The sequence below is a fragment of the Rhea americana genome, unplaced genomic scaffold (genome assembly GCF_003343005.1).
Source record: "Rhea americana isolate MKP2758 unplaced genomic scaffold, rheAme1 scaffold_21, whole genome shotgun sequence".
Taxonomy (NCBI): domain Eukaryota; kingdom Metazoa; phylum Chordata; class Aves; order Rheiformes; family Rheidae; genus Rhea; species Rhea americana.
The window spans coordinates 929805-946434 of NW_028186258.1; the positions used below are offsets into that span (position 1 = coordinate 929805).

At 45.2% G+C, this 16630-nt stretch overlaps 1 protein-coding gene across 1 annotated transcript in view; it reads left to right on the plus strand.

Moving 5' to 3' along the window:
- The first annotated feature begins 400 nt into the window (after positions 1-400).
- Positions 401-16630, plus strand: part of ST6GALNAC1 (ST6 N-acetylgalactosaminide alpha-2,6-sialyltransferase 1) — a 28990-nt gene continuing 12760 nt past the window's right edge. Inside the window, exon 1 of the mRNA XM_085304747.1 lies at positions 401-567. Coding sequence (XP_085160873.1) covers positions 401-567 — 167 coding nt within the window. The remainder of the gene's footprint in view (positions 568-16630) is intronic.

Sequence of the window (16630 nt, forward strand, 5' to 3'; positions counted from 1 at the left end):
GCGGCGGGGAGGGAGCGCCCCTGTCCTGGCTGCGGCGCACTCGAGGCCCGGCCGGCGCGGCCCGGCGCTGCAGGCCGCAGGGGAGCCGGCGCGCCGTTGCTATGGCAACGAGGCCAGGCCGCCCCGCGAGCGGCTCGCAATGGGAAAAACCCGTCCCCGCCTGGCACCCGTACTGAGATGCGGACTTGGCCTGGGTTGTCCCTAGCCGGTCCCCGTAAGCCGAGCAATCCGGAGAAAAAGCTGGCTTTCGCCACGCAGTGCGCAGGCGCGTTGTCTGGAGACCCGGCGGCGGCGGTGCCTTGCGCGCATGCGCTACCGGTGACGCGGCAGCACCTTCCAGGCGCCGCAGAAGCGCAGCGCGCATGCGTTTCGCGGCGCGGCATTCTGCCCTACCCCCAAAATGGCGCGGGCTGGGGCCGGGGCTTTGCTGGGCGGCGGGCGAAGGAGGAAGCCAGAGGCAGGCAGGAGCCTCCAGGATGAGCGGCAGCGCCCCCGGGCCGCTCGGAGAGCGCCGTATGGCGGCCGCCCGCGCCTGCGAGGCGGGCGCCGGCGGTGTGAGGGGCCCTGGTGAGCCTAGCACGCACTCGAGCAGGCCGCCGAGGTCGGCGGGAGGTTGGTGCCGGGGGGCACCAGTGGGAGAGCGGTGGTAGCAGTCGAGATGGCCATGGGTTAAACTGTTCTTCGGTAAATTCTTGTTCTGCGGTAGTCTTGGCATCTGCCTGCACCGGCATCTTAGGAAGTGAATCTTCTGTCCCCCTGAGGAAAGCGCCCAAAGCAGCGTAGGTGCGCGCTGCTGCCCCCAGCGGCATGCCCGATTTGAGTGAGCCGTGGCGGATCTTCGCTAAGGCATTTTGTAGCTGTGGCTTTTTGCTGGTACTTGTATTTACACATTCTGCTTACCTCACAGCGTGCATTCCTGTAAACTAATGTTAAGATACTTTACCCTGCAGATAAAGAATAGATTGTGCTGTGTTGATCTACTCCTGTGTGGATCAGAATGAGAGCATTTTGTTAGGCATCTTCAGGTTCCTTGAATGTTTCTCAGCCCTTGTACAAACTCAGGCAGTCTTTGAGCACAAAATAGAGACCCATATTAAATAAAAAATTAGTAAAGGAACTTTAACGGAATGGAGACAGGGAGAGTGCCTCTGCTTCTGCACGTGGCTTTGATGGGGATTACGGGTTTGGAGACTTTTTCTATTGATCTTTTAAATTCTTTTGCATAGATTGCTTGTGAAATTGAGAAGCCATGTGCCGTATGGTTGCATAGCATCAACTTTGCATTCTGGCGCTCCCATAAGTTACCTAAAATTGGGCTTGCCCTGCTGCATTGACAGGCTGGACAATATAGTTGTCTGTGCCAACAATATGGGAAATTGTGCTAGTGAATTTGTCAAATGTATCTGGTAGCAAAGAGATGAGTTTTCATCGTCATTTCCTTTGAAGGAAGCAGTAGAGCAGTTACAGATAGGAAAAATAAGGGTTCTCTGTGGTCTGTACCCACCATAAACCCTCTCTCTTTTGCTCCTGCATTGTTATTTTCAGTTTTACTGTGCCTTTCTCACTATTAAGGGTAGTTCTATGATCTTTGCAAACTATGTCAAATATTTTGAAAAATTTCCTCTGGGGTATTTCTTAGAATGAATCAAAGGTAAAAGTTTGTGTTAGTATCCACCAGAGGAGAACAAGTGGGAGTTTCCAGACCAGCTTTCGAGTTATCTTAGTACTAAAAAAAGTCCCCTTTTTTCCCCCTAGTCCCTTGTGCCTCGTAATCATTGTATCTAGGGTACATGCTTCTGACAGGGAATTAAATCCCCAGTCTCTCTGAACTTATCATAGACTGTTTTTATTCCCATAAGGATGGTGGGAACAAAGTTCAAAAATCACGTTGCAGATAAGTCCCTTTTAGAGAATATCATTTCCTCTGAAGAGTGAAATAACCATTTCTGAACCTGGCAATAACTGATGGCTATAGTTAGTCTTTTTAGTAGTCAAGCAGTAAGTGAATGTGTGGCAGAGACGTTGCCGGTTTTAAGAAGGCAACTTTGCCTTTCCTACCCCTTCTGCTTTTGTTCTTGGATCATGTATTGGTATGACATGAGGACTGTACAAAAGAGGCCGAAGAGACAAATCTTTATAAAACTATTAATTTTGCAGCCTTTTCTTCCTACGTTTCTGTAAGAGTTGTCTGAACAACATAATATCAGAGGCAGTGGAAAATGTACAGTGATCTCTGCTACCCTGTGTCTGTGGTGTGTGTTTTACTATCCTTCCTGCATAATGGGGCTAAAAGTTTTCTTGCAAAGGTGAGGTTTTAAAGGCATTTTGACATGTCTCAGAAATGTGATCTTTCTTCTGAGTCCTCTCTAAATGTCAATGGTATAGTCGAGATACTGATCTGTGAGTACGTGTCCAGAGTTACGGAAGCAGCACCAGGTGGGAAGAATTCCTAAAGGAAAACTCGTGGTATAAAAAATGGAGCACTAGTTTTATGTATTTGAATTTGATCTCCTACTAGGACAGGAATGGAGCAAAATGTGGAAGTCTTTGTCATAGTTTTTTAACTTTGACTATATATATGTTATATATATTACATATCAGTCCATCCAATCAGTAGATCCCAAACAAAAACTCTGAGATTTTTCTAGAAGGAAGAATTTCACATCTTCAATGCTTTTTAATTCCCAAAGTAGGTCAGGAATGTGGTCACTGAGATACTTGTATGTAGTGAGTCATAGTATGCTCAGCTGCTGAGAATGCTGTGTATATTGCTCATATTTGTTAACTGTTAAGTTGTATTGAGACCAATAAATAACAAAGAGTAAGTATTATGTAGTTTGTTTAATTTTTATTTACCTTGAAGAGGGGGCCTAATTAAGAGGGTTGTTTCATACTGACTAGGGACTGTGACTGTGTTTTCACCTGTTAAGCCAAATCATTAGGGATGCTACTATAGAATGAGATGAATCTTCACTGGGAATCCTAAGCAGTCCCAACACATCTCCAAAATTCCCAGTGCTAACTGGGAGAAACATGACAGCAGTAGCTGCATACTTTCCACCTGTGGCCACATGTGGTCTCTTTGCCGCCTATCTGACTACGAAGTTGTTCCCAATAGTAAAATCCAAGGGTGAGATGTGATGAGTGCTTAGCTTTCCTTTGGAGTCAATTTTTCTGTCTCGGTGGTGATTGAGAATTTGCAGGCTGGGTGCAGGGAGGTGTAATATTTTTGAGAGAGAGAGGGTGCTGTGAAATTTGCGGTTGACAGAGCTCCCTGGTGGTAGAAGGTTTGTTTCTTTTTGGAGCTGTTTTTTACCTTCCTTCTGAAGTGTCTCACCCTTTCTTACTCAGAGCTAATGTAAATGCAAGTCCTCCTGGACTAGGAGAAAATTTATATCCTGCAATTTTTTTGTAGATGAATGTAAAAAAAATGTGATGGGAGACGAAGGGGTTATTTCTGCTTGAATATATGTCTCAATCGCTGATACATACTGCTTGAAATTCTGTTCATGTAGCATTGCCCATTGACTTGCATTTGATTAGCAACTGGGCTCTTACTGCTAGTTTAATGAGACTTGCGGCTAGGAAGACAAATGACTTTGAAGTTGAATTCTGATGTTTGGAGCAGTGCTGCGAGAAATGTGTGGGTAACAGGGAGAAATGAATGGGAATTTAAACTTCCCAAGTAGCAGCAGCACAAGTGCCAAGTGCTATCGTTCTTTTGCTCACAGCAGCATTTGCTGATAGCGTGGTGCTTGTGTTAGAGCTTTTCTGACTGTGATGTGAACAGCTGCTGTAAATGTGCATCATTCCAGCAAGCACTGATGGACTTCTTGTTCTGCTGCTGCCCTGCTGTGGCTGTGCTACCTTCTGAACTAGACCTGTCCTGTGTAGAGGAGGACTGTCACAGCAAGAGAAATTGCCTAAACGATGCAACTGCAAGTACTTGTCATCCGCTGGATGGTGCTGTTGTTTTATACAAGCAGCAATGAGGTCCTGTATAGCTTCAACCAAAGACTTCAAATACTACTTTGCTTCAGAGAGGATTGAGAAGGATGTGCACAATCCTTTTCTTCTTAGCAGATTTGTCATGAATCTTGTATGTTGTGATCTACGTATTATCGAGCATTCCTGAGGCTGGCTAGACTTAGGTGATTACTACAGACAGGAAAGCTCATGCTTTTACCAGCTTCAGCCCAGTCCCTTTCATGTCTGAGTAGTTTCCTGGTCAGAATCAGGTTTTCTTTTCTTCTTTTTCCTTTGCTTTCATTTAAAACCTCCCTCAGTCCCCCCAAGAGTAAGCTTTGCTTCATTTGTGGAATGAGTATTTGTTGTCTCTATGAAGTGCTGTAAGCTAGCTAAGAGCTACTGGAAGAAAAGCTCATTTTCAAGATCTGTGGTTATACTTCGTTGTGGGGGAGGGAAGATGCGTTCCTCAAAACCTCATCTTTCCAGAGGCCAGGACTTGAGTTTAGATTTTGTTTGCCTGCTATAGCATCAGATAAGACCGGAAGCATGTATTTGCAATTTGTTTGACGTTGTTCTAGTATCCTTGTACCTTGCTCTTACGTTGTTTTATTAACGCCCTTAAAGACACACTGCAGTCCTTATGATGGAGAAGGCCTTGAGGTTGAAGTCTGTGGATCGTTGCCTCTCTGTGGTGTGCTGACTTACCCAGCAGTGTTACAGCCTTTCGCTGGAAAAGAAACACAGAATAGTAGCCCGTGCACTGTGAGAAATTGCTTTGTGTGCTCTTCCTGTGACTCAGTTGTTGGAATTCTGCTACTGATAATTGATGAAAGTAGAAATTATTCAAGAGGCTGGTTTTAAGGGAAAGGAAGGGTGGAAAAGGAAATAGTGAAAGCATTTATTTGTAGTAAATGAAGTTATTCACATCAGTTCAGTAACTCCTTCTAAACATACACTTCCAACTGCTAGTTCACATGACGGGTGACTTGGCATCTTGCAGTGTCCAGATCCCTCAAAATCTAGTCGCAGAGAAGACCTGCCTCCTGGCAGCAGATGTGCATCTGAAGACTATTGCAAATCTGTGGACTACATGTTGAAAACTACTGTGTAATGGCAGTGATTCAGTGCAGAGCAGCTGGCAAGGCTTTCATTGGTACGGGTGCTCTTCCTTGCAGCAGTTGTCTGAGCTAATCAAGAGTTGACTTGATGGGACGCATGCAGGTTTGCAGCTAACGAGCACTGAGATTCTGTCTGCTACAAACATGGGAGGAAAGCAGAAGGCTGAACAGAGTATCTTATTTTGAGGACATGAGTGGTTCATGTGTGAAGAAAGTCCTGATTTAAGATAAATAACAGCATCAGATTCATGCCTCAGTTTTTCATCTTGTAAACTGTTTGGACTCAAGGTAAGAAATCCCTATTAAACCACAATATTTCTTTCAAATCCCTCTCATCATCCTGAATTCCATGCAGCTGACATCCCTTTGTGCAAAATGTGTCCTTTAATGTCAGCAAGGACCATTTGGAAATTGAGCTTTTTCATTTTGGAAGATAAACGTTACAGCCCAGCAGCTCAAGGAGATGACCGTGACCTTTGGGGAGGGGATAAGGAAGTGAAAATGTGACTGATAGGTAAAACAGTACTGCCTGGGGAAACAAATTTGCGGGGAGGTGAAATGATTGACTACCTAGGCTTGTCCCCAAATCTGACTTATCAGATCACACACACACAAATCACAGCTATATCTTTGAAAAATGTGGGAGTTTCTGTAGTAGTTACTTCTAAAATGCCAGGTAAGACACTAGGCATCACTAGGAACCACAAGAGAAAAGCAAATCAATGCCACAGATTTGAAAAGTCCTTGAAGAAACACCATCCTTGTCTGGGCCTGTTTATCTTTCTCTGCTGGAAGTTTCCTTCTCTTCCTAAGCAATCCATCCCACTGCTTCCTATTTCACTGGCTCACATCAATGATACCCTCCTTGTTCCACCCAACCTTTCTGCTTGGACAGTGTTTGAATTCATATTTACGTCATGACACTGTAACTGTAGGGTAAACACCAGCCCAGTTAACTTCAGAAATTAAAACCCAGCAAGTAAATACACAAAATAATCAAGACCAAGAGGACACTGAAACTCCTTAGGAAAACAAGGACTTAGGAAAATAACACTTATGTCCTTTTAACTAGCTGTGCTATTCTCTAACTGTATGATAAAGCAGTCTGAAAATCCAAGTGTACATAATGAGCACCAGGATTCCCCACCTTTATGTAATTTACCCTAAAGCACTTGCAAATTGCCTTATTGCATTTCCTTCACTTAATACCAAAAGGCAACCATGGGAGGAACACTATTAGCCATGCTACAGCACCAGATAGCCCGTTCCAGACAGAAGATCTCTGAAACAAATAGAAAGGAGACAGAATAGTAAAATTTAGTTAATCACATGAGAATTTGACCAGGGTGGCACCAACAGTCCTGCTTCTGCCCAAAGCTGACATGGATTATCTTTTTGTTTTCAGGTTCACGTGGATGCAAGTGTCTCTACCACAATGTCCTACTCATGCCCTCCACTCAGGCTCCTGCTAGCTGAAGCTGTAATGCTCCAGCAGCTTTCATGTCTCAGCTGGGTTGTTTCACCACTGCCAAAGTGTTTCGCCAATGTTCAGGAGGTCAGTCTATTAAAATTACTTGGGTATGACAAGTGTTCCACAAACACGTTAAGTACACAGTCACCACACAGTTTCTTGGACTTCAGAATTAGCTTTTCTCAATGGTAACTCGCATCTGAGAAAATACATACTGTCTTTTAGTCAAACTCTTCTTTCTCTTCAAAGACAAAGCAAATCACGTGATCTGCTATCTAATCAATCCAGGAAAAAGTATTCCCTGCCTTGTCACGGGGTTACTCTTTGGACTCTCTATTATCCTGTAAATCTACTTCTGGCCTAGGCATTTCTGTTGAATTGCAAGATAGGTTTTCTTAAAGGCCAGTTCCTTCAACTGTTCACTGTTCTCTGACAAATGCTGTATTCAGCCAGCCTCTTACTCATCCTGGTATCAGCATTTGACAAGGTCTGACCTTACGACTTTAAGTAAACCAGAGGATGGCAGCTCCATTTACTCATAAACAAATAGGGCATGCTTTATTTAAAAGGCCTTCCACTGTATATACCTGAGGTGCAAGTTCATCTGCTACAAACTTTCAAGTGCACCAGAGGTCTGCAGTCAACAAAAATGGTATCTCAAGGCTGCTTGATTTTGTGTCGTGGACTCTGGCTCAGATCCATTCAGTCCCATTTATTCTATCTGCCAGCTCTGCTAACCTCACCTGACACCCCAGAATCAAGCCAGGCTTAGTCATCACCAATATTAACAGGCTTTTCCTCCTGGCCAAATTGAGTCACATTGATGCCAGCAATCACCATTTGCAACAGCAACTTGGTCATCAACTCTATTAACCTAGTTTGACTCAGAGCATATTCTTGGGGAAGAAGCAAACAGATCTAAAAGGTGGTCAGCATTTCCTTTTAGCACTGCAATTAGCAAGTGGAACCGATGCACAGAGAAAACCAGAACTGGTGAACAACAGACCGCTGTTACACCACTCCCTCCTATGTTTGCTGGAATCACTTTAAGTAACTTATCTGCCAATACTGCAAGGCAAGTGATCTTGGGAGCACATTTTCAGTTCCACGCTTTGCCTCCTCTTTCTGTAAACCTAAATGTACAAAGGCCTGTAGGATCACACATGGGTATTTTGCAATTCTCACGGAGACAGAAACACTACAACGACATGAGAGACAGTTAATCCACAGCATCCCCCTTTCTGTTAGATTTGTTTGGAGAGGCGAAGCTTGCACAAAAGCATCTCAGTTCTCAGCTCTGCCATCCTACCACGTGCTGAGGTACAGCATGCTGCCACTAAGAGCCCCACTCACTCGCTCACCTTAGGAGAGCCCATCTTGGGCCCATCTGTTGTTGAAGGAAGGTAAGCAAGGACGTCAGCACCACCTCCACAGGCTTTTCATTACAAAACTTACCAAACTGTCATGCACAATATAGATCATTCCGGGGTACAGGATATCACTGGGCAAACAAGGACTCACCCTTTGCTAAGAAATCATTTGCCACAAAAGGCTGTAGAAAAAGGGTGGCTGGAGCACTAGAGAGCAGGTGACACTCCCACTGCTCCACGGGAACCCACGCAGACAGGCGGTATTGCTCAGCTGTCACGGAGCCCGGGGCCAGGCAGGCTTCCCAAGGGAGCACTTTTGCTGGAAACCATTAATAAAGTGCTGGATGTAGATGTATCATCTTCTCTGCCTGCTCACCCAGCTAAAGTTGTGACAGTGATGAAGACCATCACTCCTCACCCTTACTGTCACTGGAGCAGCTCTTTTAGCAGACTAGCACAGAAAAGGGTGCACCTTGCAGGCCTCCACCACCTCTGCTGAGATGATTACTGAGCAGCACATGAAACAGCAAAGTGCAAGATGCTACAGACCATCCTGAATTTTGTCCATACAAGTACCTAGCCTTCAGAACAGAAAGTCACCTGCTAACACCACAGTTAGCAGGTTCTTAGCAACATATGACAGTGCTGTGTCCCAGCCAGGACATTTCAGCACAGGTAGCTTCCCAAGAGGCATTTCCCCAAAGTCCAGAGTACAGGCTCAAGAGCCAACTGTTTTCTGTTACAAATGACTTTGTACCAAAGTCATAAAACTGTGTCAAAATTAGGTAGGTTTTCAGCTCGAGTAACATCAGATTCCTCCTCCAGTATTACTCTCTGATGTGGATGCCCACCTGTGAAGATAGATATAGGAAGAAAAGAAAGCTTGGGATTGGAGTCCCTTGAAGGCAGCTCTACAGACTGCTGGAATGAGGTGTTAGAGCAAACTGCCAAGGAGATAATTTTCCATCTCAACTGTTCTGACAGGAGTTTTTTAAACAACTGAGGTATGTAGGACAGTTTGCAACTTCCTCAGAACATTTTAGTGAGCTGTCACACCACCCCATTCACAGCAATACCATTTAATAAAGGAATGGTCAGGTTGTTGAAACTGTGATGGTTTATACATAAGGACTGAGCCCTAACACTCTTCTGCTTTCATGGGCAGCTTGAAAATAGCTGGAAGATAAAATCTCCCCCTAAAAAACAGTTTTTAGAATGCCACTGCTCCCCTCGCAAGCTTACTGGAGTTCACATACTCTGTTACCCCGGTTCTTCTTCTTTAGTGTCACAGCTCTACCCCAGCATTCCTCTTTTTCTTCACTAAGGTCAAACAGCTTTATCCTGCCATGAGGACAGGGGCATACACTACAGGAATCCTTTATTGCAGGACAGAGAAACCCAGCCCACACAGGAAGAGGATGGTTAGATAACATTGAAGCTGGATGAAATAACCTCTTGAGATCTTTTTTCCAGCTTTCATTGGTGTGGCCCTTTGGTGAGTTACTCAGTCTAGGTGAGTGAGCATGTAGTGACACAGTGCATGAGAACTGCCTGCTAGAGAGAGGAAAGAGCTGTAAGAGCCAGCTAGCACAGCCAGCGGGGATTATCACAGGGACTGGGTATCACTTTAATTTGGCATCATTTTGTTGACAACACGGCTTAGACTCTCTCTGGTACAGGCCTGGTCAGTCTCATTTGATACCTAAAAAAAGACACACAAGGCTTGAGATGCAGAGCTGGGAACAAACGCACTCGGTATGTGTCCTGCTTGACTTCTGTGTGCCACAGTCTCACTGGAATATTGCCTGTCGTAGGAAGTGCAGCTCACAGGAGATGCATGGTGTCATTGCACAGCATTATTATTAGAAACAGGCTGGCTGGTCTTCTTGGCCCTCATTGAAACTGTATAAGACTAGTGTCCTTCCCAGAGATCTAAGGCCCCTGAGACAATCCCCAATTGAACAGATGCTAAGAAGCTCCCAGGGAACCGGGAGAGGATGGCATGTGATTCCTGACCATAAGGATCTTGGATTTCCACTACAATAGCACAGCATGCTGCTCTCCTGCCCAGCAATTACTTTGCTTGAGATTTTCCCTGTGTGAGACAGATAGGTGTTGTATAAGCAGTGTGATAAACAGGCAGTGTCTCTCCATGGCTGGCAAAAGCCTCTGCCAAGCTAACAGGAAGAGGATGGAGATAACTAATCACATAGGAGCCTCTAGGTGCCTAAATAAAACAGGAGAAGAACTGTTAAGGAGAAGAGACAGGCAAAAGAGGGAAAACAGGAGAGAAGCACATGATTTCCAGCACTTGATCCATCTTACTACTTGCAGGACCCTGTGGCTGTGCTAGTCTTGCAGCTGAAAGTGTGACTGCAGTTCTCCCATGAACCTGTCAGTTGAGGACAGAGAGGAGGGCACTGTGAGGCTGGATCTTTTCCGAGTGTAAGGCAGAGACGCAGTGGAGAGGCACTGATTTACACCACTGAAGAAACAGGCTTACATCTTGCATTCCTGCACTTTTCACCTGAAAAGATGCCAGATGGCGTAGGTGTCCTGCCAAATGTTGGGAGAAATGATACTGACTCAGTGGGAAAGGTATGAGAAAGACCTTTAGCAGCAAGAAGACATTCACATCTTTCCAGGGCTCGGTTTTCACAGCCAGATGTGAAATGCTGTGATGTGTGTCTGCATTTCCCACTGAGCTATGGAGAGAGATTTGGGCTTTGTGGTCCTTGTGATTCTCTCCCAAGAGTGGTGGGGTTGACTTTCAGAAAGCTCCTGCTCCTAGCAGCTGTCAGGGGCAGGAGCTGGGGAGGTTGCTTTTCTGATAGAGAGCCAGCTGGTCATAAGGTTAATAAATTACCTGCTCACCTGCCTGCAGTAATGCCATGCACCTGGGGAAGAGTTCGCAGAGATGCCTAGTCAAGGAATAGAATATATTCCACCCTTTCATCAAGTAGGTTTAGAGAGGAAAAAGAAAAGAACAACCCACAAATCAGCACTGAACAAAAAAAAAACAACCCACAAATGAGCGTTGAAGTGTTGTCAGTTTTGTCTGTCTGTCAGCTTTGCAGTGATACGCTGGGCTTCCTGCTGGGGTGGCACAGACAAAAGGCTGTTGAGGGAGTGATTTGGATAAAGGAAGCCTGGTTGTTCCAGCATGTGTAACTCCAGCTGATGTGTCCAGCCATTGTTGCTGGGAAGGTGTTTTTCTGGATTTTGAATTCTCTCAAATGAAGTGGCTCATCAGGCTTTTTGGCTTTGTGTAACTGAGCGAGGGAGCAGAGCCTTGTGAGTGTGTGCAGTTTAAGCAGAATGGGGCCAATGGAGAGAAGAGCCCCAAGAGCAGCTCAAGGAGGAGGAAAGCAGCATGGTGGAAAACTTGATCCACTTGGCTTAATACAGAGCAGTTAATGCCTATAGCTATGGCCATAGGGCACGCACTCAGTAGCTGAGTAACCACTGTGCTAACAGACAGCTAGAGCAAGTTTCAGTGGATGGATGCTGTAATATGGCCAAATTCAGACCAGAAATCAGAGCGTTCCTCCCTGCCCCTTCCTGCAGTGATTGCTTTTGGAAAGGACTCGCTGTGGTGTGTGTGAGTTGGCTGGAGGACCCTGCCCATGTCAGATGACCATAGGAGAACACTTGCAAGTGCAGCACTAGGAGAGGTTGTGGGAGGGTTTGTCCAGTAAATGCTGTTTCCTCTGGGTTTTTGTTCAGTGTTTTTGGAGAGATGGTTTGGTGTGGAAGGAAAGGGACTTGCTGAAAAATGGCCAATGAGCCTGGAAGCAGTGTGGGCTTGGAAGTTTCTGGGCTGTCCTCAGTTTTGTCTGATGGTTAAAGCAAGACAAATACCTGCGCAGAGGCCTGGTCTTGTTATTTCTTCCACCGTATGGTCAGCCTGAACGGGGAGGGGAAACAAGAATTTAGCATGCCCAGACCAAGCCCTGAGTCTTTCAATAATGTTTCCTTGTCGTGCTGCCCAACCTTTGCTAGTCCACGGTGTGGCTGCTGAGCAGCCGTCATGCTGCAGGCAGTGTTGTTCTTTTTCTCTCTCCCAGTTTTAACTTAGTTTTTGTGTCATCAAGCAAAGCTATCAACTGGGGAGGTCCAGACCCTCCCCATTTCCTTAGCAGTTCCTTATTACACAGGCTTCCAATCAATTACTGGGTTTGGTCTGCTGTGGATGTTACTGAAAGACAAGTTTGTCCTACTGTGAACCTTGATTGGTTCCTAGAACAGATCTGCTCTTACAGTACATCTTGGGGTGCCTCCTTCCATCGCCCAGAGCCATGCTAGGGGAATGGAAAGCGCAGAGCGTATGTGAGTAAACAGCATTTGGTACATGATCCTTTGAAGAACGTGGACACTGATAAATTGTTGCCATAGCTTAAAGGGCACCCACAGCACACGTAATTTAAGACCTAATGGTGATATGGTTTGTTTATTTGAAAAACAGTGTGGCAAATTTGCATGTTATCTGTCCAGGATATAACTAAGGATCTACTTATGTGGATTCTGGAATCAAATGGAATATTGGAGATGGAAAAGTGCTAACAAATAACCATCTTCACTGGATAGGTCCGGGTAGAATTTGCTACAAGCATCTTGTTTTCACAGTATTAAAGAATCAAGGAATTTCTGGTGTGAATGCTAATGCAGGTAGTTGCGCATGCTGCATGTGCAGCAGCGTGCTGAGCAAAGAGCCTCGGCACCATGAAAGAAGCGGCATCTCCTGGGATTGCCAGTAGGATTGCCACAGAAGCATGCAAAACCTCTCATTTGGAGAAGGAAGCCGGACTCCGGCCTGTGGGTCTTCAGAGGTTACCAACCCCTGTGGTAGGTTCAGTCTTTGCTTGTTATCTCACTGGCTGTGGAGGTGATTGGAAAATAACGTTCTGTGGGCTGGGAGGCTTGTGTATCCCAGGGATCAGCTTCTTACAGAGCTTTATAAGGGAACAGTGCTATTCTTGGACTGATCTTCCTCAGTTTTCACCAAGGTCATCCCTAGCCTGGGATGAGAATGTTACGGTATAGGCCTGTTTCCCGTGAGAGTCACCTCCTGATCTGACCGTGTTTCTGAGCGAACCAGCCCAGCTGCCTGAGCTTTCTGATTGACTGTCTTCAGCAGTGGGATCAGAGAGATTGTGAGCAAATATTGCAAGGAAATGAAAGACAACGTTTAGTTCTTGGTTTTTGTTTTCTTACACCAATGCAAGAAGGTGAGAAGCTGTGTGTTTTGCATAATAAGCCTGCTTTCAGCTAGTATTGCTTGCTAGAGATTTGGATAATTCCCTCCAAGCCCAGTCTTCCCTGGACATAGAGTACTACAGACATGGTCTCTCCTATTGCCAGAATAGTTCCTTAAAAGCAAAGAAAGCTGTCTTTTTTTCTGGTTATAGGATCTTTCTATCCCTTGTGGCTCTTGATTTTGCAGCAATGTTGTGCGGAGGATGTTGAAAGAAAATGTTTGCTGCCTCGAGAATACCCTTTGGGAGCCTGTTAACAATAAAAGCCTTATAGTTGCACACAAGCAGCTCCTTCCAGGCAGTTTGCCTGAAGGTGCGGAGGGCTTGGAAGAGGAAGACTAAAATGAGGTGATTGCCATGCATGCTGCTTATTAGTACTTTAGGACTGATACTCCTCTGTGTAAGGGAACATAAAGCTGGGGAACTTTGGGGCAAAACATTGCTGCTTTTCTGCTGCATGCCCGAATCTGTAGTCAGTGTCTGCAAAATTGCCTGGAACTCCACAGGGCTGTGCGGGAGCTTAGCAGCACCTTGACCGGTCCCTTTCTAAGTACCTGTAATTATTAAACAGATCTCCTTTGATCCTAGGTTCAGTCTGCAGAAGAGTAAAATGTTCTGCTGTAGATGGAGGCGGAGTTATTTCCTGGCTAACAGTCTTCCCCTGTGTTTCTTCAAGGACTTTTCAAATCTGTGGCATTGATTTGCTTTTCTCTTGTGGTTCCTAGTGATGCCTAGTGTCTTACCTTAAATCCAGAGGCAGTAACTTGTCAGGAAGCCTGGGCAATGCAGGAATATAGCCACCACTGAGCCTGATGCAAGGAATCCCTGCAGCTTGGCTTGGCTGTGATGCGTGGATTAGTTCAAGGTAGCTGTGAAACCCGTTGACCGCATTTCCTGCGGCAAAGCAAACAGCTTAAGCTCTCTGTGTATTCAGTAACTGTGTATTAGCTTCTGAGACTTGTGCTACTGACCACAAAGGGCTTTTTGTATCTGAACTTAATTGTTAAGAGCTGTGCAAAACCAACCTTTTTAGTAAGAGGCAGTATGGCCATCTCCGCTTGAACTGTTGGGATTAATATTTAATTGTTCTCCATGGGTTAAAGCAGCCCCTTGCTGTAGCTTGTGACACTGCATCTCTGGTACTGATCGGCCTTTCCCTAACCATAGTGTTCATTTCTTCTAACCCTTCCCTCTGCTGGTAGGGAGATACATTGTGGACGGGTGAAGATCGATCTCCGGGCAGACTGCTAGTTTTTGAAAAGGATGAATTTGATTGTGTAATTACCACGGAGAGGATGAGGTGCATATTTTGGAACTAGGAACAGAGAGAGAGAGAGATTTTCATGTGCTGCATAGCAAGGAAAAGGCAACATGGTCCAAGTCTGAATGTGCTAATGGGCTCCATGCAAATGCATGCAAACCTACAGGGGTTGTAGCAGGGATTCATTACACCTGGAGCAATCCATGTGCACATTTCATCAGTAAAGCTTTACTTTGGCTGGCAGTATTAATGAGCAAAGCCTGGCTGTATTGGGCAGTAGCTGAATGGCCAGGGTCTTCCTAAGGGCAGCAGCACAGAAGGCATCTGTCTGTTCGTGGTGATAATTCACACATGTGAGAAATATATATAAATAATACATATATATATTACTTATATATATAAATATATTTTAATGTTATATAGAATAAAATTTAGATATATTAAATGCTCCCATGAAACAAAATGAATTTCAAAGTGGCAGTACTGGGGAGGTCACCAAGATGATATTGCTCTTTTAAATTCTGCTACTAGCCACAAGCTGAAATCCATTTGTGCTCCGTTTCAGTAGTAAATTAACATCGCTGTTGTTTTCTGACCACTCAGTGATCACTGTGAAGAGATGGGGCAAGAGTTCAAAACCAAAACTGAAAGACCAGTTCCAGCTCAATACTTGGGAAAACTTGACTGAAAGCTCAGAAAGAAGAGCAGTTGGAGAGCGCACACTGCTGCTCTCTGCGTTCAAGTGGCGAGGTCTTGAGCTGTCTTGGGAACTCAGGTTGCAGGCTGGTAACAAGTTGATCAGCAATGGCAGGGTTAGACTGTGATGGACCAGCACCTTTCAAACAAGTGAGATGCTGAGTTGAAGTTTTTCCAGCTGTCCCAGAGGCAGATCTGCTTTGTTACAGAGGGAAGGGAATGTCTGATTCCAAACCCCATCCTGTAATGCTCTACCTAAACCCTAATTTGCTTTTAAGCACAAATTGCTCTAGTCCTAGGTGTATTTGCAAGGAGTCTGACTTTGACTTGTCCCAAAGCAATCACTAGGTAAAATAGATGCCTATCCAGCCATCAGCTTTTAAGGGCAGGGTTTGTTTTTGGATTCGAACTACAAGCAATTTCTACAAGAAGAAGAAAATAAAAATATATTTTAGGGTAGATCGTAATCTGAAAACTAATGGCTTTGACTATAATGACAGCTATTCACATAACTCACATGGATGTTCCCAGTGATGCCTCCACCAGATTAGAGGTAAACGTTTTTTTCCCTCTTATACCAGACTAACCTCATTGAAGACAGTATAGGAAACCTCCTTTATTTGCTGAAAAAGGTGTTTCTTTCCCCACTGTGTTACAGTAAGCTTAGGCCGAGAGAGAGGAACAGTGCAAAGCTCCTGTCTTGTCTCAGAAACTGAATCCGTATGCAGAGCGTCTGTGAGCGTTAAGAGAGAGGGTGTGCACGTCCTCATAGGGAAATCCAGAGAGAAGACCAGCCCACTCTTTGGACACACCTTTGGGAAGCACTGCATAGTGAGTGCCTCTGGGCAGCAGGAGCAGAGCCGCTGTCTCTCCCTAGCTCCTCACCATGTGTTTTTTCAGGAGAAGGCTTCCTAAAATTCCCAGGGTCCTCTCTTGGCTCCTTGTTTTAACACTCTTTCTCATCTCCATTGCTAATTTTGGCTCCTTGTTTGGCTTGTCGAAGAGAGTATCTTCCAGGTAAGAGACCCACTTCCTTGTAAGACACACTAGCTAGATGGAGTGCTCATGCTCTCTTTCTATCTCTCTCTTTTTACCCTCAGACTTGTACTTCTGATCTGAGTTAGATGACCCCTGCACTTTAGCAGGTCATACTGTGTACAACCAGAGCGCAGTGCTGGAAGATTGTAGTCAAAGACTTGCTTCTACTGGACCGCTGTCCTCCACTGTTTCCTTGTTTCTGTGTTGTGTAGCTGTTTACAGCAACACCAGCTTTCCCTTTTCTAACAGTACATGTTTTCGTATTTTGGCACTACAAAGGATTTGCTTTTACCTGGTGGCTTGCTGAAGGACCTCATCCAGCCTTAGTCTGGATTGCACTGCTGGAAACTGAATTTGGTGGGATACCTTTGTATTTAGAGTTCAGCATTTGATTCCTAACACTAGTACGCAGTGTCCTTAGTCACTGATGTCATGCAGAGGTGATCAATATG